Consider the following 25,142-nt stretch of genomic DNA (forward strand, 5'->3'; position numbering starts at 1 on the left):
GATGACTTTCAGATGTCCCGCCTGGTTCGATACACTGATGAAGGTTGCAAATAGCACACTGGAATACTAGTCTGTGTCTGTTACTATCTCGTGACATTAGTATTTTTTTCCAATATACCCAAGTAGCATGTTAAGTTGCTGTTATGTATTTTTCTACTGATTGTGCAATTTATCAAGCTAGTTTATATTACTAGTCTAGTAACAGTCGTGTTATCGAAAAAGCACAATATTTTTGTGTTGTGCAACATATATTTAAGTTCTTCCGTCATTACGAATAATTATTCACAATAATTGTGCAACTGATACTAAAACTTATGTGTCGATCCCATCACAAAGGCAGTAATAAAATCAGCGAAAAAACAATTTCGAAACTCGTGAAAACTACTACGTAATATAAACAAGAAATGGAATGACTTTTACAAAAAAAAATAACAAACTTAATTTCTAATGAATAAGCATCCCATTTGTTTTTCATTGCAACTGCTCTTAACACGAACATGGATCTTGTAAAATAATCTGCATATGATTATTATATTGTAGAATTGATCCTTGTTTTGTAAATGAAAAATCCACAACCAACTGCATTTCCATGGTGAAACATGTATGCTCGGAATTCTCAAGCGCCTTTGAATTAACGTGATGATTGTACACCAATATCTGTGAAAATAACAGTCTATTATTTTTAATGAGAATCATCGGAATTGTGTTTAAAATACGTATATTTAAACATTCTTAAAATTTTCGGACGATTCTGATCAAAATTATGTTTTATTTTACCTGAAAATTCTCGAAATGATTTTTTCTCGAATATTTTCCAATTTGGTATCGAAGGTAACAGTGACTTGAATATAAAATGGGTCACGCAACGTAATGACTTCCTTTTCCTAAATAACAGGAAACATTAGCATGTTAATATTTCGGAAAAATATGCTTCACGTTTTTTTTTATCAGTTTCAATCTTCTTAGCGGACCCGACTTTTGTGATACGTACTGAAGGTATTATTTTGTTCTTTTTCTTTTTTAACGACTAAGTTTAGTAGTCAATATTTCTTTTTTCGTTTTGCGATATTCTCCTAACCAGAGATCATTTTTTTTTTGTAGAAACAGACAATGAAAATTATCGAATGATAGTACTCAAGGGAGAGCAAGGATGTGAAAATATAGAACGGAAAAGTGAGACGTGACAGAGGGTCATTTAAGCAAGCAGAAAACATTCTAAAATTATCATTGTCTGTTTCTACAAAAAAAAATGATCTCTGGTTAGGAGAATATCGCAAAAAGAAAAAAAAAAGTTATTATTTTGGTAAGCCCATGTGCTGGAGTTGCAAAAACAAGTTGCTCAAGCGGTAACATATAACTATGAGAGTAACTATGATGTACTTAACGTTTTGAATTTTATATAATTATTTCTCTAAAATCAAAGAACACCACAGCACACACCGACCTAAAAATTATTTAGTCAGGCGAAACTATGCGGACATAGCAGAAAAATATTTTTTACAGCAAGATTCTCAATTGGGCTTATGATTTTTTGCCTTACGAAGAACATCATTTCGCTAATTTTGCTTCCACAAGAGATTCATAGTAATTTCGACGTATATTGTGTCCGATTCAATTTTGGCAGTACTTTGAAAATTTTTTGATAAAACTCCCATTTTACATGACGATGTGAAAATTTTTGCAGAACTTCTATAACTGCTAATGAAACACGAACAAGTTGGTGATTTGCTGCACAATTGTTTTATATGTACTTAAAGTTGTCCTACAGTGATTTTTTCGGTATTATTGTAAATCTTAACAGTGATAAGTTGCATAACCAATTTTAATTTATTTAAAAATCTTTCTGAACATATCTAATATAAAAAACCATTCTAAAACAATTGTAGAACATCTTGAAATTTCAACAAGTTACACTTGCTACTTGGATAGTGGTATTTATTTTCTTTTTAAGCTTTTACAAATATATACAAATTTTTTTCGAAAATCTGCTCTTGTTTGAACCTTTGTTACATTACGCTCTATCAGTTGTCAGTTACAAGTTTTGTGACAATTATTGCTATAGCTCTATTGTTGAAACAAAATTGAAATACTACAATACTACATTGTATTCAAATCGATTTTATATGTTCTTACATAGCTCCTATAATTATCGAAACCATTACCGAAGACTGCAAATCAATCGAACCAACCGTTTTCGAGATATTTTTATTTTGTTTGACTGAAATTATTGCTTAGGCTCTTCTCATAAAAAAGGCCAGGTTTGATGATGAAAATTGTTTATTTTTCTGCCAAGAAGAATGCTTATACCAAATTTGATGCAAATCAATGAATATACAAATTTAATGAAAGCAATCGCGAATTTCTGCACTTAGTACTTTCCATGAAATTGTTCTGTGTTTTTATAATATCTTATAATATCTACGACTTAGAAATCTGTCAAAACAGAAGGTTCCACATCGGAACTCAATATCAGTGCTAAGCTATATTTGCGTTATTCTGAAAACTTTAGAACATTTTGTATACAACCTTTTATCACACATGACCAGGATTGTCTAACCGAATATCACAGAGCACATCGTAAACTTTCTGCACTGCATTCATTTTCTATTCCCAACGGGATGATAGACTCTAGAATATATGAAAACCTTACCAAATCCTTCATTTGGTATTCAATCCCATAGTTTATATTCGATCGAAACTGTCTGCTTTTTTTTGAGAACCATTCACCGGCTTCAATTTACATAAAGGTGTTTTTATCTGCTTTGCTCTCTATGGACTGAGCGCGATATCGCACTTTGCTGGACAAACAGACAACAGCAGCAGCTAGTGGAAAAAAAGATGATAAACAAACCTCACATTCAAACATGCCGGCAAAATGAACCGCACAACGGAGTACAGTTCGACATAATGTGTGAAGGCCTTCGTATCCTCTCTTCGGATTTCATTGCTACCTACGTCACACTAACACGATTATGGACGGATGGGGAATGAATCAATAGAACAGACGAACTCGCAACCGCGACCACGGTCAGTGAAATACCGCAAGAAATTGTGATCGATACACGACGCGCTGCCGGGCCATACGTGTGACATGTTTTGTTGTTACCTCACTCGTTGTGTTTCGTCTTTGTTCCACCTATCTATCTCGCTTCTGGTACTCAGATGATAAGAAACGTTTTCAGGTGAATTGTTCAGTGCTCAACGCTTGCGTCGGTGTACGAAAATACTTTTGGTGCTAATAGTTTGAAATTAAGTGGCTATCATTTATTTAGAAATGAATCGATCTAAAAGTAAAGCTCAACGCAAAACAAATACCAAATCCAATAAAGGAAATTGTGCTAATCCAGTGGAAACAGCTGGCGACTCAATCACAATGAATGCATCCAAAACTTCTAGAGGGAAAACGAGTACGCGTAGCCCAAAAAGTGATAAATATAAAAACGTGACATCGAAAGTAGATTCCGGTCGGTCCGTTGATGCAAAGTCAGAAGGAATCACAAAAGAAATCGATTCAGTTCCTAGTCCTCCGCATAAGGTCGAGCGGTCAAATAGTTTTTCCTTAACACGCAAGTTATCCCAAATCTACAGCAAACTCAGTGGAAGCCGCGAGAGTTTGTCTAACATCACCGAGGACTCGGCTCGACCATTCCAATTCACGAGAAGTTTAAGTCTGTCCTCAATTCAACTAAAGCGGAATTACAGAAGAAGTCAAAACGAATCAAATTTGGGAAAATTACACGAGGAAGCTATTCCGGAACACGTCGAAGAACTGAATACTCCGCCCGATCCAAGTTCCGTGCCCATAAAAAATGACCCACCAAAGTTGGAACGCTCAAACAGTATTTTAGCCTCATTCCGTCGGAAGATTAGTATCCGTTCGGACAAGAAACCGAAGCTCCCGGTCAAATGGAACACTTCATTGCAAAACCTTCGACAAGAGGACTTCATGGTTAGCTACGACGACCTAAGCTTCATCGACTACGACCAGTTCAATCAGTATGAGGTTCAATTGGAAAAGAAGTTGAGTGCCAGTCAGTTTGATCTTTCGGAGCATCGTCCGGAAACATTAAATGTATCAGTGGGGCTACCAATAACGGAAGCGGCTAATCCATCCGTCATTCGTCGGCGGCAGAAGAAGAGTCCAACGTTACACCAGAAGACTTTGGTTCGGAAAAGTTTCGGTTTGGATGATAATTTCGATTTTGACAAAAACCTATATCGAAACAGTATCGACGACGACAAGCTGAAGTTTCTTAGTAAAGTGAATCGTAAGTCGTTTCGGTGGAGTGCGAATGTGGAACGCGATGTGGATGCCCTTAATTTGGATAATTTCGATCAATTATCTGCGAGTCTAGTGAAAACCCATTCCGATGGTCAGGTGCAATCTGTGTCGGCTGAAAGAGCAATCGATGTTTGTGATAGTGGTATGATAGAAGGTGATGATAGTTTGAAATGTGAAAATAGTACGAAAAAGCGTTCCAGTGTAAGTGTGGGATACGTCAGCCGGAGTGAAAGTTTGAAGCAGTCCAGGTCCTGGAGCGACGTTGTGGAGGCCATTCTGGAGGTTAAGAAACCAACTGAAAAGGTACATAGATAACAGAGTTGCTTTAGTATAGATACTGCTTGAGGCAGCACACAAAACGAAGGAATTAGCAGATAATTATCTGTTATCACTTGATAGCAGAGGAATTTTATCAACTAAAACCTAGTATCTCCAATAATGATCAACATATGAATGGAAGGGTATTTAACTTTTGTATCGTGGGGATCAGAGTTTTAAACCATTGTATAGTAGGATTTTATACACATGATTCTGTAGAATTTTCTTTTCATATTCTGATGCTACATCGGGACAAGAGCAGAAGAGGACGTCTTCATATGACCCAATATCCAATGTTACAGCGGCGTAGCGAATTATGTGTTTTTATGTAAGAAATGTATGAAGATCACATATTAACCGTGTAAATATTCGATTCACGGATTAAGTTTTTTACCCAAGTTATCTATACCCGTAATTCCCAAGCAGTAGTGCGCGATCCCCTGGGGGTCCACGAAGTAGTTTTTTAGGGCCACGAATTTCATGAACAAATATTGACGTACCAAAGATACTTCGGTATAACTATAAAGGTAGCACAACTTCGGTATAACTATAAAGGTATTCGTGGAGGGTGGATGTAGTAAGTGCCTCTAAAAAGGGGGGTGTAATGTTTGTAACGGCATAATTCCGAAACTACTGAACGATTTTTTGCTCTTCAGAGATGGTTATAAGCACTTCAAAAAAAAGGTCAAAAAGTTATTTTGTAATTTTCTTGCCGAGCTTAGATATTAATTGCAGAGGTGTACAAAATGTCGAGTTTGTAGCAAGTGCCTCTAAAAAGGGATGTTTATTGTATACACAGCAAAAAATAATGAAATTTACAGGTGACGCAAATCCTATTATAACTCAATCCAAGAGGACATAATTCTTTACGAATATTTGAGTTTTACAAGAATGATTTGAATTTGTGTCAAACACACTCCGTTTTTCAAGCAGACGTGTAATTTTACATGTTTCAGCACTCAAACTGCACTGTCTTAATGTATTAAATATGTCTTAGATCGTAAACATGGTCCACTTTTGACGCTCGCATATGTCGGTCTCAAAAGACGTTAATTTACACGATTTTTTCTAGGTATGTAAATTATCTGCTTTGTCGACAAACAACCCCAGGTTTAAGCTAGAAGGAGGGGTCTTGAAAATAAATTTTCATCTTCCCTTTCTTGAGAAAACAAAAGAGGGGCAAGAATCTCAAGGTCGTGCTAAATAATACTGCTGTTGTTAATTTCAATGAATCGCAAAATTTTTAAAACAATTTCGAAAGATCTAATTCCATTTTGCCGGAGAATTCGAGTTTATGCTAATTTCAGCATAACTAAACGAATCGTTCCACCAAGTTCGATAAATTGTACCAAAGACGTGAATCGATACTTTTGATGAGCGCAGATACTTTCTACATTACTAAGAGGTCATCATGAGGGTAATCATGGAGCAAATCTGTAGTTAGCTCACTGAGGAAAGGGGAGTTCAATGTAAAATTTATTCGGCAAGAAACAATACTGTTTGACTAATACAGATACTACTTCCACATCAAAATAGGCTATAAACCCGAGTAGAGTGTGAGATCAACAACAAAACTCATGTTGCGCTGTTCGTATATATCGATTACTTAATTTGCTATCATTTTGGTCGTTTTAACGGTTAAAAGATCAAAATCGAAAGCAAAAAAAATGCTGGGTGACATCAAACTGGAAACTAGTTTTTCTCTTAGTGAAAACACATTGAAAACTTAATATGATGTAGATTTTCTCGAAATGACACGTCACGAGCATAAGCTACCCGAGTAAAGTCTAACATCAAAATGAGAACAAATTGAAATCTGATTATGATAGCAACATCAGATTGAAACCCTAATATGATATCGACTCATCAAATTTTCAATTAATATCACATTATGTTATCATTTTGCTGTTTAAAGCAAAAGTGTTGTGAAACTCAAAAAATTAAAATAATAAAATAATAAAATCAACAACGTAGTGAATCTATTGAAATTGAGCAAATTTCAAATGGCTAAGATTAAGTTATTTAATTTATCCCACACAACTCGCACATGTAATCACTTTGAAATACGAATTTAGAGGTTCTGAAGACCGAACGTTTTACAGTGAAGTCTTCTACAACATAGGGGACGTGAATTAGGAATCCGGCAATAAGGTATCCCAGATCATTTGTTTTTTTGACTAATCGGGAAAATGAACGATTATCTTGCTTCTGACCACAGATAGAACAAGAATCTTCTCAGTAAATTTTTAGTTCTTGTGTAGACTTATAATTTACAATCATTTGGGTCCTGTGACTCAAAATTATGAAGATTTAGTTAGACGGTTTCTTTAGAAAAGTGTATTAAAATTCTGAGATCTATTAGATGATTGATAAATTACTACTCATAGTATCTAGCGTTAGTGAGTTTATGAAGTTCTAAGCATTTATAACTAGGAATGAGAATTGTTTTCAAGAGTGTCTTCGACACAGTTTGTGGACTACTTAGGAATATACAAATTGAACATATGTTTTCTTGATGGCTCCTCTAAGCCACTAAAGTATTATTAAGAATTAGCTATTGGTTCTGAAATCTAAGACATTCAATGTTCGATGTTTGAACTATTTGCGTAAAAGTTGAAAAAATGTTGAAAAAATCGTTTCTTCGCGGTTATGGTTACGGTCAACTGCAGGATCTCGGCAGGATGTCAAAGAATTTTTATAAAAGGCAACATAGGATTAAAGGAATAATTCTTCCATTGAAACTTAACTTTGTATTTTTGTGTTGCCATTTGAAATTTGCTCAATTTCAATGGATTCTCTAAGTTGTTGATTTTAATATTTTCATTTTTGCCTTTCTCATATAGAAAGGTTATGCTATCACTTGAAAAACCGACTAGTGAAAGTTTCATATACCATTCGACTCAGTTAATCGAGCTGAGCAATGTCTGTGTGTGTGTGTTTTTTTCCCTCCCAACCTCCCTCAGCAGAAAAAACCGAACATTTAGGGGTTTTGTTGGTTTGTGCAAAAAGCACATATTTTGTTTCTATTTCTTCGCGTTTCGCCTTCGGCTCGTCAGTGCTTAAAGCAGTTCAAATTGAACTGCCATCTCGTGCCTAGCAGTTCAACTTAAACCGCTAAGCAGACGCAAAGTTTGCACTACTTAAGCAACCCTCAAATAATATTGCACAAGTGCTATATTATTTCTGACGTCTCAGGCGTAAACGAATGACGGCTAATTACTGGCCGTCGCAGAATGTGAACATTTAGGGGTTTTGTTGGTTTGTGCAAAAAGCACATATTTTGTTTCTATTTCTTCGCGTTTCGCCTTCGGCTCGTCAGTGCTTAAAGCAGTTCAAATTGAACTGCCATCTCGTGCCTAGAGGAAAAACCGATTGGAAAAACTCTGCTAGCACTCGATATCCTCCTCCAATGTGATGCAGATTGGGATCATATCTGCAATCACACAAACTGCCTCCGACGATATCGTTCTATATGCGCTCGCTACTCGCATGGCCATGAGCCGGAACGCACAGTTTAGCTTCGCCCGATTTCGCTTGGTTTTTAGCGCCGCACCCCAGGCTGGAACTCCGTACCGCAGTATCGAAGATGGCACACTCGCCAGCAGCCGCCTCTTGCTGCTTATTGGACCACCGGTGTTTGGCATAATCCTTGACAGTGCGTTGATCGCCTTCGCCGCCTTTTCACAGGCGTAGTCGACGTGGCTGTTAAAGTTTAGCCGATCGTCGATCATCACACCCAGATGCTTCAGTTGTCGCTTCGATGCTATTGCGTGTTCTCCGGCGGAGATTTCCACTCGCTGCACTGCCTATCTTCAGCTTGACTCCATTCATCCAGTTTTCGATGATGCCGATCGATTCTACCGCCAACATTTCTACCTCCTCCGGCGTCTCGCCTGTTACTGATAAAACGATATCGTCCGCGAAACCCACGAGCACGACGCCTGTGGGTAGCTGCAGCGTAAGCACTCCGTTGTACATAACGTTCCACAGCGTTGGTCCGAGGATGGAGCCTTGTGGAACTCCCGCCGACACATTCATCCTCCTCTGTCCAGCTTCAGTGTCGTACACCAAGACTCTGTTCTGGAAGTAGCTTTTCAAGATCCGACACAGGTAGTCTGGAACCCGCCTTCTATGCAGCGCTACGGGGATAGCCTCCCAGCTGGCGCTATTGAACGCGTTCTTGACGTCAATTGTGATTACGGCGCAGTACCGGTTTCCTCTCCTCTTCTGTTTGGACGCCTTCTCGGCCCTCTCTAGGACCGTCCGAATAGCATCCACCGTCGACTTTTCCTTCCGAAATCCGAACTGTAGCCGTGACAGACCATTCTCTCCTTCTGTAAACGGCTCCACCCTGTTAAGGATGACCTTCTCCAGCAGGTTCCCAAGTGTGTCCAGCAGGCATATCGGTCTATACGATGCTGGATCCCCCGGCGGTTTTCCTGGCTTTGGTAGTAAAACCAGTTTCTGTACCTTCCAAATTTCTGGGAAGTAGCCTTCTTCCAAACATTTCTGCATCGCCGACCTGAACATATCGGGGTGGGCCAGGACCGCCGATTTCAACGCCACGTTGGGGATCCCGTCCGGACCCGGAGCTTTGTTCATTTTCAGTTTTTTCGCCACTGCTTCTAACTCGGCATTGGAGACCTGCCGAGCTTCCGCACTACCTTCGTCTTCCTCACCATACGGTGTTGGTGGCCACGTCGTTGGGTCGTGCTTCGGAAAGAGACCCTCCACGATTATCTTCAGCTTATCTGGGCACATTTTGGCTGGCGTTGCTGGACCTTTGATCTTCGCCATCACGACTCGGTACGCGTTACCCCAGGGGTTTGCGTCGGCTTCTCTGCATAGCTCCTTGTGGCAGTTCGACTTGTTCACGATTATCTCCTTTTTAAATGCGGCTCTGGCCTCCTGGAACGCCAACTTCCGCTCCTCTCTATCCGAGAGGATTCTTGCCCTCTGGTAGCGTCTTCTGACTCTTAGGCAGGCAGCAGGGAGGCTGCCGAGTGTCTCGTTCCACCAATGTGCAGGACGCCGTCTGTACCTTGGCTCCCGTTTTCGTGGCATTGTAGTGTCGCATGCCCTTGTAATCACTCTTGTCAGCTCTACCGCATCCATGCCTGGAGTGTCGCTGTTCGCACGGAGTGCTTCGACGAAGAGGTCCTTGTCGAAGGCCTTCGTCTTCCACTTTCGTTCGCATGTTCTGCTTCCCTGTATGGCCGTGGGGTTCCGTTGGCCAACGCTGTAGCAGACCGCCTGCTACCTCACTCCACGGCCCACGCATTGAAGTCTCCACCGATCAGTACTGGCCTGCGTCCAACCTGCTTGTCGGTTAATCTCCTCCAGCATCCGATTGAATTTCTCCGCTGTCCACCTTGGGGGTGCATAGAAGCGTGTGTGTGTGTGTGTGTGTGTGTGTGTGTGTGTGTGTGTGTGTGTGTGTGTGTGTGTGTGTGTTTGTGTATGTATGTATGTATATATATATATATATATATATATATATATATATATATATATATATATATATATATATATATATATATATATATATATATATATATATATATATATATATATATATATATATATATATATATATATATATATATATATATATATATATATATATATATATATATATATATATATATATATATATATATATATATATATATACTAGCTGACCCGTCGAACTTCGTCTCGCCTGAAATTATTTTTTTTTAATTTGTGTTTTCAGACAGCAGAGTTGGCAAACGTTAATGTTTCTTTCCATTATTTTACTGATTACTTGGCTTACAATAAACGAATTACGACAAATTCATATCCAACACATTAACTTCGTCCCGAAAAAGAAATATCATCAAGAATTATTGTGGATATGTTCAATGCTTTTCTTACGCAAAAAACTAAACAAATGCACCGATTGCCATCTCATCCTTCGAGTCAGTGTATTGAACAGAGATTGTAGATCTCTCTCAAGCTAAAGGTTTGACATATGGTATGATGGATTAGATTGAATCATATCTGAAAATTGGCGACTACATACTCCATCATTCATCGTGAGCTATGGCGTTCCTCAGGAAAGCCATCTAGGACCATTCATATTTCTGCTATATCTAAATGATCTAAATTTCGCATTGCAATGCATGAAGCTATCATTCCTCGACGATTTCAAGCTGTTTCATCTCATCAAAGATCTGAAAGACTCAAATTTCTTGCAGTCAAAGTTGGATGTATTTTCTAACTTGTGCAACCTCAACAGAATGGTTATGAACGTTTCTAAATGCTCCGTTATCTCATTATCTCGTAAACGAACCACGACCATGTATGATTACACTATTTCGCAAGCTGTACTAAAACGGGAGACATCAATTAAGAATCTAGGAGTGTTTTTGGATTCAAAACTCAAAAAATTTCAATAACATATACTGCCTGAAATCGTTATATTGCGCTCTAGTTCGCTCTACACTGGAGTATGCTGTTGTTGTTTGGACACCATATTACCAAACTGAAAAGGTGCGCATTGAAACTGTTCAGTGCAAGTTCATTCGTTTTGTTTTGCGTCGCCTGCCCTGGAGAGATCCATTGAATCTTCCATGCTACGAAAATCGTTGAAGGCTCATACACTTCTATTTGCCATCAGTCCGCTGTGATACACAAAAAGCTGTTTTCGTCGCGAACTTAATCCAATCTCGTATTGATTGTTCAGATCTCCTACAACAGCTAAGTTTTGATATTCTTCGGCGTAATCTGCGTTTTAATCCCTTTCTCAGAATTCCTCGTGCTAGAACTAACTATGGCTTCAATGAACCGTTTTCGAGTATGTTTCGCGTATTCAATACTTGCTCTGATGAATTTAATTTCAATTTATCTAGTAACGTCATTAAAACCCGTTTTCTCCAAATCTTTTCCCGCTAGTTTATTTAGGATAATTAGTCAATATGAATAGTTGTTAGTAACTTTGAAGTTTAAATAAGGGTAATTAAAGATTTCGTTATGTATCATTTGGTCAAATGTTATCTGTTGATACAAAAGATGAGAAGGTTTTGTGCCTGTTGGAGAAGGAGAACCGAAATCTCAGCTCCAGCAGGCTTTTCCCTTGCTCCTAAACAAACAAATAAACAAAATATAAATACTTTAAATTGATCCCACAAATTTCCAAAAGCAGTCCTGGTTGTTGTTTGTCATTGGATGTTAAGATTCACTTGTACTGAAGACGTTTAAAAATTTAATAACAGATCCTTAGGGATTATCGAAAGTAATAATTTGGTTTTGAACGGTTGTCCATAACCTGCTTCACCGCTAGTGATATTACTTAGTCGTGTTTGATGGATGTTAATGATAATGACAGGATCAATTTTCGATTAACGAATTAGCGATAAAAAAAACTCTTGGACATTCGAAAGTTCAAATTACCCTTTTTTAAAATATTGTGTCCATGGATTCGTTCATGAATTGTATCAAAAGGCCTCCCATTCGTCGAGCCACCAAATCGTTTTGCTTAGTATTCAGTCCTGAGAATCAATATTCTGTTCTAGCGGAGTGAACATGAGGAGTGATTCTTCTTATCGTTAAACCATTGTATAAAACAGCAGATCTCACAACTAATGGTTCTTACATGCCACGATTTCTCCTTCAGATATGATATTCACGATTCCCATATGGTAATTCGTCAAGTAATCCAAAGTTCGGAAAATGAAATGATTTGGCTTAAGCAGCTTACAAATGTCATGAATAGCATCCTAAGCAGACCGTTTTGAAGTAAACCACTCTTGAAAACTTACCCGAATCTGCTGAACAAACTTCAGCATGCTAAATGCCAAGAAAATATTTTCATCTGAACTCATTATTTCAACTGCAGAATCCTATCATTAATACGTAAAAAACGTTATATAATTTGATTTGTTCAACTCACGCCCACGATGGCCAACATTATTCATCTAACTACATCTACTGGTAAATGATATTAGAACTTGTGCTTCTGTTTACTGTATAGCTAAAACAGTCATGTGCATTCCACCATAAGGTCATTTGGCAAGTAATGATTTTGATACCCTATTAGGCACGTGTTTCCAAATGACGAATTAATCATACATGTAAAATCTCTACCCAAATCTACTCGTTGCGCGCCAAACGATTTTCCAAAGATCTAGTATTCTTTTCTTCAACGGCGAAATACTGAGCATCTCCTTGCGCGCCAAACATCAATTGTAGATCTAGCAATCATTGGCGACTTTTTCAGTGGAAAATTCCATTGTCCATACAAAATAACTTTATTGGTTTTTCCCACTTTTCCGATAAGTTTTCCTAATTTTTTTGATGTACGAACCCGGTGGGGGTAAAAACTGATCAAACGAAAAAAAAGCATCTCAATCCGTCCATCCGTTCTTACGTGATGCGATTACAATGAATGATCTCTGCATTTTTATATATATATATAGATATATATATATATATATATATATATATATATATATATATATATATATATATATATATATATATATATATATATATATATATATATATATATATATATATATATATATATATATATATATATATATATATATATATATATATATATGTATGTGTGTGTATGTATGTGTGTGTATGTGTCAAATAATCTCACTAGGTTTTCTCGAAGATGGCTGAACCGACAAACTTAGATTCAAATGAAAGGTCTCCTGGTCCCATACGGAATTTCTGAATTTTATCCGGATCCGACTTCCGGTTCCGGAGTTATAGGATAAAGTGTGTTCAATACTGTACATCGCTACTTAAACCGACGAAACAAAATACGTAAAGATATTTCTAAATTGGTCTCAAAACTAATCAAACCGATTCCGGCTATCCCGGTTCCCGGTATCCGGTTCCGGAAGTACCGGAAATAGTTGTCATATATATCAAAATGGATCTCACTCACTTTTCTCAGTGATGGTTTGACCGATTTCCACAAACTTAGATTCAAATGAAAGGTCTTCCGGTCCCATACGGAATTCGTGAATTTCATCCGGATCCAACTTTCGGTTCCGGAGTTATAGGGTAAAGTGTGTTCAATATTGTACACCATCACTTAAACCGGCGAAACAAAATACGTAAAAAAATTCTAAATTGGTCTCAAAACTACACAAATCGATAGTCATGATCAGTAGGCAACTAAACAAACCGATTCCGGCTATCCTGGTTCCCGGTTTTCGATTAACAACGGGAGAAGATTGTCAAAGCTCAAAATTGGATCTCACTTACTTACCAGAGTTTGCAGAACCGATATTTTCTATCTTAGGGTCAAATGAAAGGTTACGTCTTATGGTCCTACCAAAAATTACTGCATATTTTCGGATTCAACAAAAATTTAAACTGTCGTTTAGAGTACGATGTCGAAATCGTTTAGAAACTTTGAATAAAAACTAGTAGGGTTTGAACGTCATGTTAGTTGGTGGCCGTGCGAACCGACTTCGATACTGGTTCTCGGGTTCCGGTGCTGGAATTATATATAAAAGTGAGCCCATTTCATTTTCTTAAGCATGACCTACGCGAGCTAAGCACTGTTTCATTCTGTATGTTATACTAATTAATGCGCAAACAATCCCTTGGTTTCTTTCACAAATCGAAGAGAATCATTTTGAATAGAATACCACAGTATTATATATGAGAAAGGCATCATTACACCACTAGGTGGATTAAAACAGGTTTCGTTTAAGTAATCATTCTTTCAATATGTTGATCGAATCCTTCACTGGTATAAGGTGGCTACATCGAAAGATACCATTATTTCGTCATTTTCAATTCCACCTGAGTTCTGAAGTTGAATAGTTAACTCTAGCATATTAGGAACTGATCTACTTAAAAAAATTTCGGTATCTTTTTAGTTCTTCCACTAGCCATTTGGAGAGTTTTTGAGTAAGGGCTCCTACTGAAGAAATAATTTCCCTTATTTCATTACCAGGTTTATGAATCTTTGGTAATCCTTTGATTTTTGATAAAGAAGGGTTAGGAACTTTGATGCGACTGAGGTTGATATCGAAGGAAGGATTACATTCAAGGACAGTTTTATCTACTTTGTTTATAATTTCTGGAAGAGGGTCGTATCTTTGTTTCCTATAAGGATCGTCATTTATTTTTTGGGTTATTAGAAGAAATAGCATAATTTAACCTCAGATAAAGAAGATTTTTTTGTTCGTTTGTAAAATTTTGGGATAAACGATTGACTAGGAAGCCCTCTGAAAACTATACCAAAGGCTTCGGAGGTTGGACTATAATGTTTTGGGAAAGTAAATTTTCGAATTTCTTGTGAAGGAGAATTCAGATTCATAATCCTCAGCGAATTGGACAAAATTGCTATGAATGGACAAATTGAATCTTGAACAAATTTGAAACTCGATGATTGTCCAATGAGTGTATAAATTGCTCAATATTTACAATTCAAATATGGTTCACTCTGTGTGATTGTCTATTCAATTATATCGTAACTTTTTCTCTGAATCCTGCAACCTAAAAGATCTGTCAAAGGTTTTCCAAGCAAAAGTAGTTACACATGTGGGTTTCGGACATATTTATGGAATAATAACATATAAGCTACAAAACTATTTATTAAAAATAATTATAAAATTGAAGAGTTTATTTGATTGACAGTTTCGACAAATTTAAGTCAGGAGGGAGGCACTTATCTTAGCATTGTCTGGCTTTCATGCGAACTACAGGAAAAATAATAGTCAACCTAAAGTTCAGCTCACTAGCTATAGTTTCTATTGCCTACGAGAACCGCAATCTTAAACCGGTCTATTGATTTATGTCATTTACGGTCATACTGTTGAAATTGTAGCTTACTTCTTAAATTACTTTTTTAACAATACCTAGTAGAATTGTCGTAAAGTCCGGCAAGGGTAGGTGAAAAGTTACTCTGCTTATCTTACTTAATACATATGAATTATGACAGTTTTTCCTCTCGTTTGTACATCTACCTACGCGCTACTGGTTATAATGTTTTTGGGTAAAATCATGATAGACGGCAATAATTCAGGCTTACAATCTAGCGGAAAATAAAGCTGAATGAGTCGCCCGTTTCATTCTTCAATTAGTATTTGCTGTTCTCGTGCTTCGCATAATGTATGAACGCCAGTACGGAATCGGCCAGGTAGAGGGCACCGGATATGACACAGAGCGAGCCAAGAGCAAGGCCAGCCTACATTGATGTAGAGAAATTGACAAAGTTTAATAGACAAAATGGTTGCTTTGTTGACTAGAAAATTTTAACGATCATAAGTCCTAATTAAAAGTGATAACGACTTTCTGAAATTATAATGTTTATATGGATTTTTCGTTGGATGGTGAAACTTACCGTTCGTTCCGACGAAATATGTCTAAAATCATACTCCGCAAGGTAACCATGCCAGTAGTGGAGAGCGGTACCGCCTACCGCCACCCACATGAAGGTACCGACCACATTCATTATAGTGTCAGACAGTTCGCGCTTCAACTTCGTCGTTCCGAAGGCGAATGTAATCAGCTGTACCGAAGTGTAGATAAAATAGCCGACAAACACCCCCGAGGCCACAATCTCTGCGTCTGGACTTTTCTCTTCGTTCAGGTTCCAAGTTCCACCGACACCAAGGAAGTCACCGCCATAACCGGTACGGTACAGGACCAGTACCACTATGTTGAGTACCTGTTTCGAAGAGAAAGAAAATTATAAGGATTTGTTTCACTTAAGAAGTCAGATATAATTTGAAACACTTGGCGCGTTTCATATGAACATGAAAAAGAGGCTCCCGAATAACGTAACTATCCAAAGAATATCGCACCGCCGACCCCGTCGAATCGTCGTTCTAGGACTATTTTGTTCCATCTTTCATATGTAGGCATATCGCGGTCGTTATACGACTATGTCGCAGTACAGTCTCTGTTTAGCGGAATAATCAGCACACTTGGAATTCAACGAGCTTGCGAAATGCTGACGAAAGCCGATTCGTCAACGTGAAAGAGTATCTCGTCGGTTATGCGAGATACGTGCCTACACGCCGCTTAATACAATCATCTATCGGGATTTCGTATCTATCGGAGCTGGTGGCTATCATACTAGCTCCGTTGTACACTTGTATATGGGCTAGTGAAAGATAACAAAAGTAACATAGGCTTTTGAAATGTAAGAAAAAGAATATTTCTCATAGCTTGTACTAATTTTGGAGGGATCGGTATAACTCGATTAAAAATTTTACATTCTCTTTTTAAGTATTCTACAGAGTTGTGAATCCGTGGCTCCTGAAATATAGATAAGCAAGTAATATTAAAAATGTTTATTTTTCATGTTTTTCCACGGTAGGGCGCTTTGCCAAATCATATCAATGGAAAGTTTTTAAGGGTTTTGAAGAATGAGATATTTTAACTATTTTTCAATGCATACAGCGAGTATCTGTTATTAATTATGCGGAAGAATAGAGATTGAAGGCTGTCATATTTAAGACATTCACGTTTTATTTTTTCAGTAAACAATAGCAGCAGTTCTGTTTTACTTCAAGTTTTCCTAGTCGGCGGAATGAATAGAAGGCAATAGATTTTTATTATACGTTGTAGAGTAAGAGAGGATAAAATGCTCCTTGCAGGGAAATATCCATATCTCAATTACAAAATAATGATGGTGAATACTATGTGGATGACTGCATTTTATCAATCAATCTTCAGATAAGGACCATTTCTCGTAACCAAAAATACAGACAATGTATTACTTCGTAAAACCATACACATTTCAAATGGAGACGGGTGTAGCGTGATGGGATAGTCGATGCCGTTCATATAGCCCACCTGGGTTCGTTTCCCAACCCCGCACATAGAGTCAGAAAGCTTTACTGGTCCAAGGAAGTGAACATCCTTAAGATTAAAGCCTATAATCCGAAACAAACAAAAAAAACACTTTAAATATGCGTGCCAAACACTCGTCTGTTAAAAACAAATCTCGAGAATCCCAACGCGAATGCGAACGTGATTCATATTATTATACAAATAATACTATTGTATGTATTATGTAGATTTTGTAAATTTAATACAGAATTATACAGCCTTCCTAAAAAGTAGAAACTAATGAAATGAACTTTTTCGTCTGAGCTATCGTTTAAGATTTGGTAGCAGTGATGAGATGAAAATTCCGTAATCAATATACAATAGTCAAGAAATAATGAAATTTACACGACATTGAAATCAAAGGTAATGTAAAATAAACATCATTTGAATCGAAAATTTTATTGCAAATTACCATCGATGTAAAATCGAGCTTAAATGCGTTGAATTTTTATTAATTTTAATGACGGCTTAATTTGCTCTCAAAATAGAATAGGAATTAGAAAGCAAAAATATTTTTATATTCAACTTCGTGCTCCAAATATGTACACGAAAAAAAAAGTATTTTTATCTTTTTTTCTGGTAGGTGAGATACGAAGATATGAAGAATTGATGATCACTTCTCATTCTGTCTCAAAATAATATTACGTTGAGAGAATCATTTCATTGTTTGATGAGTGAATACATATAAATACAGAATTTTGTATGAATATATCTGCCATCTTTTATTCCAGCTAAAATGGTATGCATGACATACTTCGTAACCACTTGCGCGGATATGTACCCGGTAGTGTCGGATAAAGAAGTTACCACTTTGAGATATAGTTTACTGAGTTTAAGCTTCAAATTCAACCTAGGCTGGAGCGTAAAGTTTGGTCTTAGTGGTAAAATATTCCTGCTATCATCTATCACTGTACAACTCTATTTTGTAAGATTTTCACTGTAACATGGCAAAGGGAATGTTGTTCGTTATTATGTTATTGTTCCTTAAGAACTGCTCATTCTGGCAAAACAATTCGCATCTTCCAAGCACCATTAATTCACGGGCAATTAAATCCGTGATTGTTTGTTTATTGGTTTCACATTGAAAATAGAGAAAAACTTACTTATAATTACCCAGAATTTTATTGTTTACCGGGTGAAAGATTTGTTTGCTTCCCGGTTTACGGTGGTAACACCAAATAAATGAAACTTGGTCGAGAGATACCTTCACTTTCAGCGCTATGCTCAACGTACAAGCCCGACTTTTCGATATTAATGCGGACAATTTTCGAGTGTTCCGAAAGATAACATTTTCTTTCGTGTGGGGCGATGATCTGATGCTCTGATGAGTAGAAGACGAAAGTCAAAATAAAAAAAAACTAGTTTTTTGCACTTAACACAAACCGGAGCCCATGCGCTGTCGCAACTCCTAAATGCAATTAAAAGCATTCACAAAACTTTAAAAAAATTCCGAAGTTTTTGATAAATAATGGCTGTTTTCTAATTATTAAAAAAGATTTTCCAATGCATGAAACTTAAGAGTGTCTCATTGATTTTCAGAACCAATCAGTTTAACGTTTTTAATTTTAACCAGTATCAAACACCACATTTTTCACTGAAATTGGTATTAGGCGTTCTTGAATACGTATTTCGTACAAAATTGTTATTTGAAAAATAAACTGAAAACAATCGAAGCCAACATGGAAGGCCGATTGTCATATACCAATCGATTCAGCTCGACGAACTGAGCAAATGTCCGTGTGTGTATATGTGTGATGTCAACTAAGAGGTCGAGATCTCAGAAATGGCTGGATCGATTTTGATCAAACTAGTCGCAAATGAAAGGTCTCCCCGTCACCCTGAACGCTATTGAATGGTTTTGAGATCGGATGTTTACTTTTTGAGTTATACGAAGTTTTATGTCAAATTTTTAAGTTTTTTTACAGTATCTGTCACAATTGACCTTGAAAACAGGATATGTTTTTAGATTTGAATTCCGCACGGTAATACCTATCCAACAAGCCATAGATTGTTGAAATCCGTCTATTTTTAACGGAAATATCGAAATTTTTGTATAAGCGACTTTTTCCCCTATTCCAGCAGTAGAAGTTTTGAGCGCTGTCTGGCAAAGAAATGCTTGGGAGCAACATAAAACACGATTTTTTATACTGTTACATACATTTGTTTCTAAGTACCCAAAAAACTGTGTACAGCATGATATTTTGCCTCGAACCGATTTTAGCACGGTTCGTTTTTGGCAACATAATCGTTCGAATATGACGTATGTAAACCAGATGATGGCAGAATTTTTGAGTTGAAAGCAATTCCATAATTATATTGGTTTAAACTACTAACAGCAATGTATGCTAGAAGAACAAAACAACTATATACCATTCGAATCAGTTCGTCGAGATCAGCAAATGCGTGTGTGACAAATAATTTCACTCAATTTTCTCGGAGATGACTCAACCGTTTTCTACAAACTCACATTCATATAAGTCATATGAATAAGAGAGCATATGAAGACAAACACGTGAAAAGGTCCTAAGTGCAAATGACAGTTTCTCTTTGTTTACTTTCTCTTTCGAGTATAACGGTCCAATCAGCAATCTTTCCATCTAACACTTCACATAGGATTATAGCAAAAACCATCAACTTTCGATATGCACTGTAGAATTTGTTGGAAATTACTGGAATTTGCCGTAATAATTGAAAGAGAAAGTAAACCAAGAGAAACTGTCACTTGCACTTGGGACCTTTTCTAATGTTCATCGAGATATGTCGTATGCTCCCAAACAAGATTCCTGAATTATGTTTGGAACGTTTTCTCAAAAAAGCCAATTCAAATTTCAAAAACAAAAATTCAAATTAAAATAAACTTATGGTACAAAATTAATGATTTTTTTCCAGTGTACTGTGTGTGCTATTGAAAAACTTCAATATTGTTGCAATACACGTTCAAGTTAAAAATTTTCGAATCTATTGGTAGTTAGATTACATAAATTCTTCCACATATCACTGAACTATGAGCTTTCAAAATACGAGAAAGGCAAACGCACCTTATGAATTATCTTCTTTGATACTCGTTTATACCAAACATTTCAGAAAAGTTTAATTTTGAACTATTTGAGAATATTTCACACAACTGAAAATTTTATTATAAAATTGTGATCATATTTCCGATGGCGTGTAGCAAGAATTATATTGATTCTTTAGATATAACATGAGATATTCACGATCAAAAACTTATCACTCTCTCAGAGAGTAAATTTTGAAAAGGCGCCCCATAGTAAAGTAAGTCGTATTCACGACAAAAAAAGGTATCATCTCACTGCTAGGTGGATTAAGCACGTTTTTTGATTGATTATTTTATCAAATATAGCCAAATAAGTTGTTAACTATTTGGAAATTAAACTGATGAGATGATTTACTAAGGGGAGATCTACAGTTTCAGGAGAACAGCCATTGTTGCAAAACGCAAAAGCAATTTTCTTTTCGATCGTTTAGCGGAAACCCAAAAGAGAAATGTCAGTGTATTTAGTACATTTTTCTTAATAAACTGATATTTTTCTTGAATACTCAACTACCAGTAGCGGAAAAAACTGCTGTAGTGTTTTTCCACGATGGCAGTTTTCCTAAGATTGTAATTAGAACCTTAAAGTGTCGTAAACTAAAACAATATCTTAAGCCAAGGCTTCAAACAATTTCCTGACATTGATGTTTTTTTTGTAATTCTGCAAATGGTTCACTTGCAAGCGGTTGTTTTCAAAAGTCTGATTTACGGTAATAACAACAATAATAATTCATTTAGATTTTGTAATATTTTGTGAAAAACTGCAATGGAAAGTGTAAAATACTTAGCTTGAAATCAATAACTAAAAAGCATGAGAAACGAAAAATCTTCGAATAGAATAGTGCAAAAATTTCAGTGTACATTTCTTGATTTCGGAAATCCTAGGGAAAGTAATCATATTCATATTGATTTTTCAATGCTTGGTGAAACAATTTTCACAAGCTATGGATCAAACGAAGGCAGCAAAGTCCACATAAATTCCCAAAAAATGTGATCAGGGTCCAAATTTGCCGGTTGATGAGTGTGTTTAGTTTTGCTGTCCCAGTGCGGATCAAAAACTCTGCATCGAATGGCTTAAATAGCTGAGTTTGACGTTTAATGAATAGGAAAATTCTCTTTTGTCGCACTTATCAACAACCGGAGTAAGCGGTCAACGGAAACTGAAGGCCTGTGAATAAACCCAAAAAATTGTAATATAACTATGTCACCGAGATTCTCTAGATCTCTGCAGTCGTCTGCTTATCACAACTAATACTAATTTCACAACTGATGTGAGATTTTCTGTTTTTCACAGATGTATTCGAAAGTACCACTAAAATTCGCACTAAATAACCGTAGCTGGCAATTGATTTTGAAATACATGTTTTGATGTGGATTCTGACAGAAAAAAATGAGCATCGTATCCATCGTGCCAATGAAGCTTAGAGAAGTAGAGCTAAGAGATCGAGATAACAGTGCAGCTCAAATTGAGTGTTTTCCAGAAACTCGACTTGATTCAGGTCGGTAGTAGATATTAAAAAAAACTGATGTTTGCATAGCACGTAGGGATGAGTAATCGGCTCTCGAGCAAAACGGTGCTTTGTTCGTAGTATTTTATCAGTCTAGCATAAATCAACATTGCTCCAGTTGGATCTACCACTACTGATGCACTTGCACCTGTACGGTACCGTGCCTGGTCTTTATCTGGGTGTGGTTGAAAGTGAACAAATTGATAACAACTTATAAACTCCCTTATCTCCACCTCCGCTTGTTGGTCCCTCTATTGGTCTTTTGTCGATGATGAAACTTCTCCACTTCATATTCCTGGAACAAGTACAATCTGCTCATCGATTTCATTTGCATTGAACAGGACAATTTGGAGTAGTTTTTGCAATAGCTTTCTTCTCAATTGACCCCACAAGCACAGTCTATGCTTTCCATTATCCTAACGATTGGAAGCACATTGGTTTCGGAAAAGTTCCTCTTCACCAGACCGCATCTCTTGGAGTAGTACCAGTTGACCTGGAAATATCAGTGCCTGATTGTCGTACATTACTATTCCAGTTTTTAGCTTCTTTTGGTTCTATTAGACTAGTCACATTTCTAACTTTTCAAGTAACTTTCTAGGATGATATTCCTGTTTTTGAGAAAGTAAGTTTACTGCTAGTTGAGTTCCAACCGTACTTTATTTTGCTTGCCCACTACCAAAACTTTGAAACCACCGACCCACCTATTTGAAAAATTGATGAAATAGTAAAATTCTTACCAGCTTAAAAACTTTTATGAATATCGATCCAATCGTCTCCGCCGACACCATTTTGCCCAAACTTTTTTAGTATACTCCTCGTTATTCTCAGCTCAAACAGGAGAAATTCGAATGTTATTCCAAACCTACGAATGGGAGCATCAAAATAATCACATTTAATCGTTGTTGTTTGCTGCAATCAGTGCAATTCTATCCACTGTTCAATTGTTCCAAAGGATTACCAATAATTTACCTTTCCACGGACAGCAAGAAACTTGTGATCTGGTGAACGATGAAATCACTTTTAGGCAAGCTCTCGGCAGGTCTGCGAACAGTGAAACGGTTCCTTATCTTTTCACACAACTTCACATTGCATTGAGCAAGTACGGCACAGGTATCCGAAGAGATAAGATAAGACACCACCGCGAAATCCGATTATAGTGGAATGTAGTGACTTCGCCGTCCCGATTGTTATTCATCGAATCATGCTTGCCTGATTGAACGAAAGTAACAGTCGAAACTGCTATCTTGTATGTGTACTTGAATGAATTATATTTACCACAAACTGATGATTTATCGATGTGTCATGTTTAAGGAGCCCTCAGTCATCGCATTTTCTTAGAATTATGAAATATGAATTCATCTCGTTTTGTTCTACTATTTCTACTGTAGTACCAACATTTTTGCTGTAGAAACTCACAATTACGATTATTAGTTGCCAATTCAATTGTACTATGAGTCAGTTGAAAATCGAAGTAGCAACAGTGACTTATTGAAATTTCAAGATATTCTACAATTGCTTTAGTGTAGTTATTTATGCCCGAAATGTTCAGAAAGATTTTTAAATATATAAAAATCGGTTGTGCAACTTATCACAATTAAGTTTCACAACATTATCGACGAATCAATGTAGAAAATTTAAAACAATTGTGCAGAGAATCACCAACATGCACGGAAAGAAATCCGTTACTGCTGTCATGATTATAAAATCATGAAACCCATCATTTTGACTTCTCATGAGACCAAGAGCAAAAAGTCTTCCCCCACGAAAATTAATCATAGTCCGAAAATGCGTTACTTGAGGAATGTATTTCCTTTAAAGATCGTTACTCCAATTTTCTATCCGGATATCACTTTGAACCCACTGTCGCAAGTGATGTAATGGACTGTGAATTTTTAACACCATATAACGAAAATTAGAATTTATTTTTTTTAACCACTTTGATTAATTTGTTTCATAGAAATAAAAACACAAGCTGTATTGATTTATCTAAATGTTTAAAATAAGACGATTTTGCAAATTATGTTTCGAAAAAATGAAAGGAAAAATCAATCCGTGATATTTACAAGAATTCGACAAAGAGTTTCTTTTTGAGAGGTTTGATTCTCATGTGTTTTTTCATGCAGTTTGAATGTTTAAATTCTGAAACACAAAATCAAAACTGGAATGCAACTAAACACGTTATTTTAGGTGTCGAGATTTTTCAAAAAACATATTTTAATTGTTGATTCTTCAGATTAAAATAAATTCGTTGTGCTTTTCACTGTTTTGCTATTCAAATGTATATCATTTGAGACATTAGTTAGGATCGTGTAAAAAATACGCCACACACTTTCACACCATTCCGTTTAATTCATATTTCAAATCTTCATATTTTAAATCATACCGCCTGAATTCATGTTGCAAAGATAACCATCGTATCAGAAATACGCCTGAAGTTATACCGAACAACTTCAAGTGCGTTACGCTTAAATTTCAACGAAATCAGTCCAAATAGATCATGATCCGAGAACTTTTAATCATGGTATATTATCATAACATGAAAATATTCTATTTTCCCCAAATCATGACTCGTTTTGCTTATTTCGAAATTCGGAATTTTGCCCGTGTGTTTATGACACACAAATATAATCGAAATTATGCTATCAATCGATATCGAAGTCTGTTGAAACAGAAAGGCCAAATTCCACAATAACCGTAATATCAAGACATTGTTTTGCTTCACAATATTTATTTGAGTTTGTTTTACGAACTAATATGATTATATGGATATATATATATATATATATATATATATATATATATATATATATATATATATATATATATATATATATATATATATATATATATATATATATATATATATATATATATATGTGTGTGTGTGTGTGCATTTGTGTGTGTGTATGTGTGTGTGTCTGCGTGTGTGTGTGACATATATTGTCAATCACTTTTCTCAGAGATGGCTTAACCGATTTTCACAAACTTAGATTCAAATGAAAAGTCCCTGAATTTCATTTAGATCCGACTTCCGGTTTCGGAATTACAGAGTGATATGCACTAAAAATGTGAAAATAATGTCACTAACTTTTCTAAGAGATGTCTAAACCGATTTTCCCAAACTTAGATTCAAACAAAAGGTCTTATG

At 36.4% G+C, this 25,142-nt stretch overlaps 3 protein-coding genes across 4 annotated transcripts in view; 1 reads left to right on the forward strand and 2 right to left on the reverse strand.

Annotated features, from left to right (window-relative positions):
* The window catches only part of LOC131434869 (probable chitinase 10), a 59,820-nt gene extending 57,052 nt beyond the window's left edge, over positions 1–2,768 (reverse strand). Inside the window, exon 1 of one of the 2 annotated variants that reach the window (XM_058602088.1) lies at positions 2,651–2,768. The gene's annotated coding sequence lies outside the window, so the exon portion shown is untranslated. Of the gene's footprint in view, positions 1–2,526; positions 2,621–2,650 lie in introns of those variants that run through there. The other variant, XM_058602089.1, reaches the window with a different exon arrangement.
* Positions 2,769–2,913: 145 nt separating this feature from the next.
* Positions 2,914–25,142, forward strand: part of LOC131434863 (uncharacterized) — a 351,398-nt gene continuing 329,169 nt past the window's right edge. Inside the window, exon 1 of the mRNA XM_058602082.1 lies at positions 2,914–4,585. Within this exon, the coding sequence (XP_058458065.1) occupies positions 3,275–4,585 (1,311 nt within the window). The 5' untranslated portion in view covers positions 2,914–3,274. The remainder of the gene's footprint in view (positions 4,586–25,142) is intronic.
* On the reverse strand, positions 15,172–23,096 carry LOC131434871 (protein snakeskin). Its single transcript, XM_058602092.1, has 4 exons — positions 22,964–23,096; positions 22,732–22,856; positions 15,939–16,265; positions 15,172–15,782 (listed from the first exon to the last, which is right to left on the reverse strand). Exons 2-4 carry the CDS (start codon positions 22,780–22,782, stop codon positions 15,675–15,677), a joined length of 486 nt encoding a protein of 161 aa, XP_058458075.1. The 5' UTR covers positions 22,783–22,856; positions 22,964–23,096; the 3' UTR covers positions 15,172–15,674.

Source organism: Malaya genurostris, chromosome 3 (genome assembly GCF_030247185.1).
Source record: "Malaya genurostris strain Urasoe2022 chromosome 3, Malgen_1.1, whole genome shotgun sequence".
Lineage (NCBI taxonomy): Eukaryota > Metazoa > Arthropoda > Insecta > Diptera > Culicidae > Malaya > Malaya genurostris.

What these genes read in the sequence shown, in the direction of transcription:
- LOC131434871 (XM_058602092.1), bottom strand. Translation starts at nt 22,782, where the DNA reads ATGGTGTCGGCGGAGACGATTGGATCGATATTCATAAAAGTTTTTAAG. An exon ending in TCATAAAAGTTTTTAAGCTG is followed by an intron (nt 16,266 to 22,731) that starts GTAAGAATTTTA and finishes TCTTCGAAACAG; the next exon opens with GTACTCAACATAGTGGTACT. An exon ending in ATATTTCGTCGGAACGAACG is followed by an intron (nt 15,783 to 15,938) that starts GTAAGTTTCACC and finishes ACATCAATGTAG; the next exon opens with GCTGGCCTTGCTCTTGGCTC.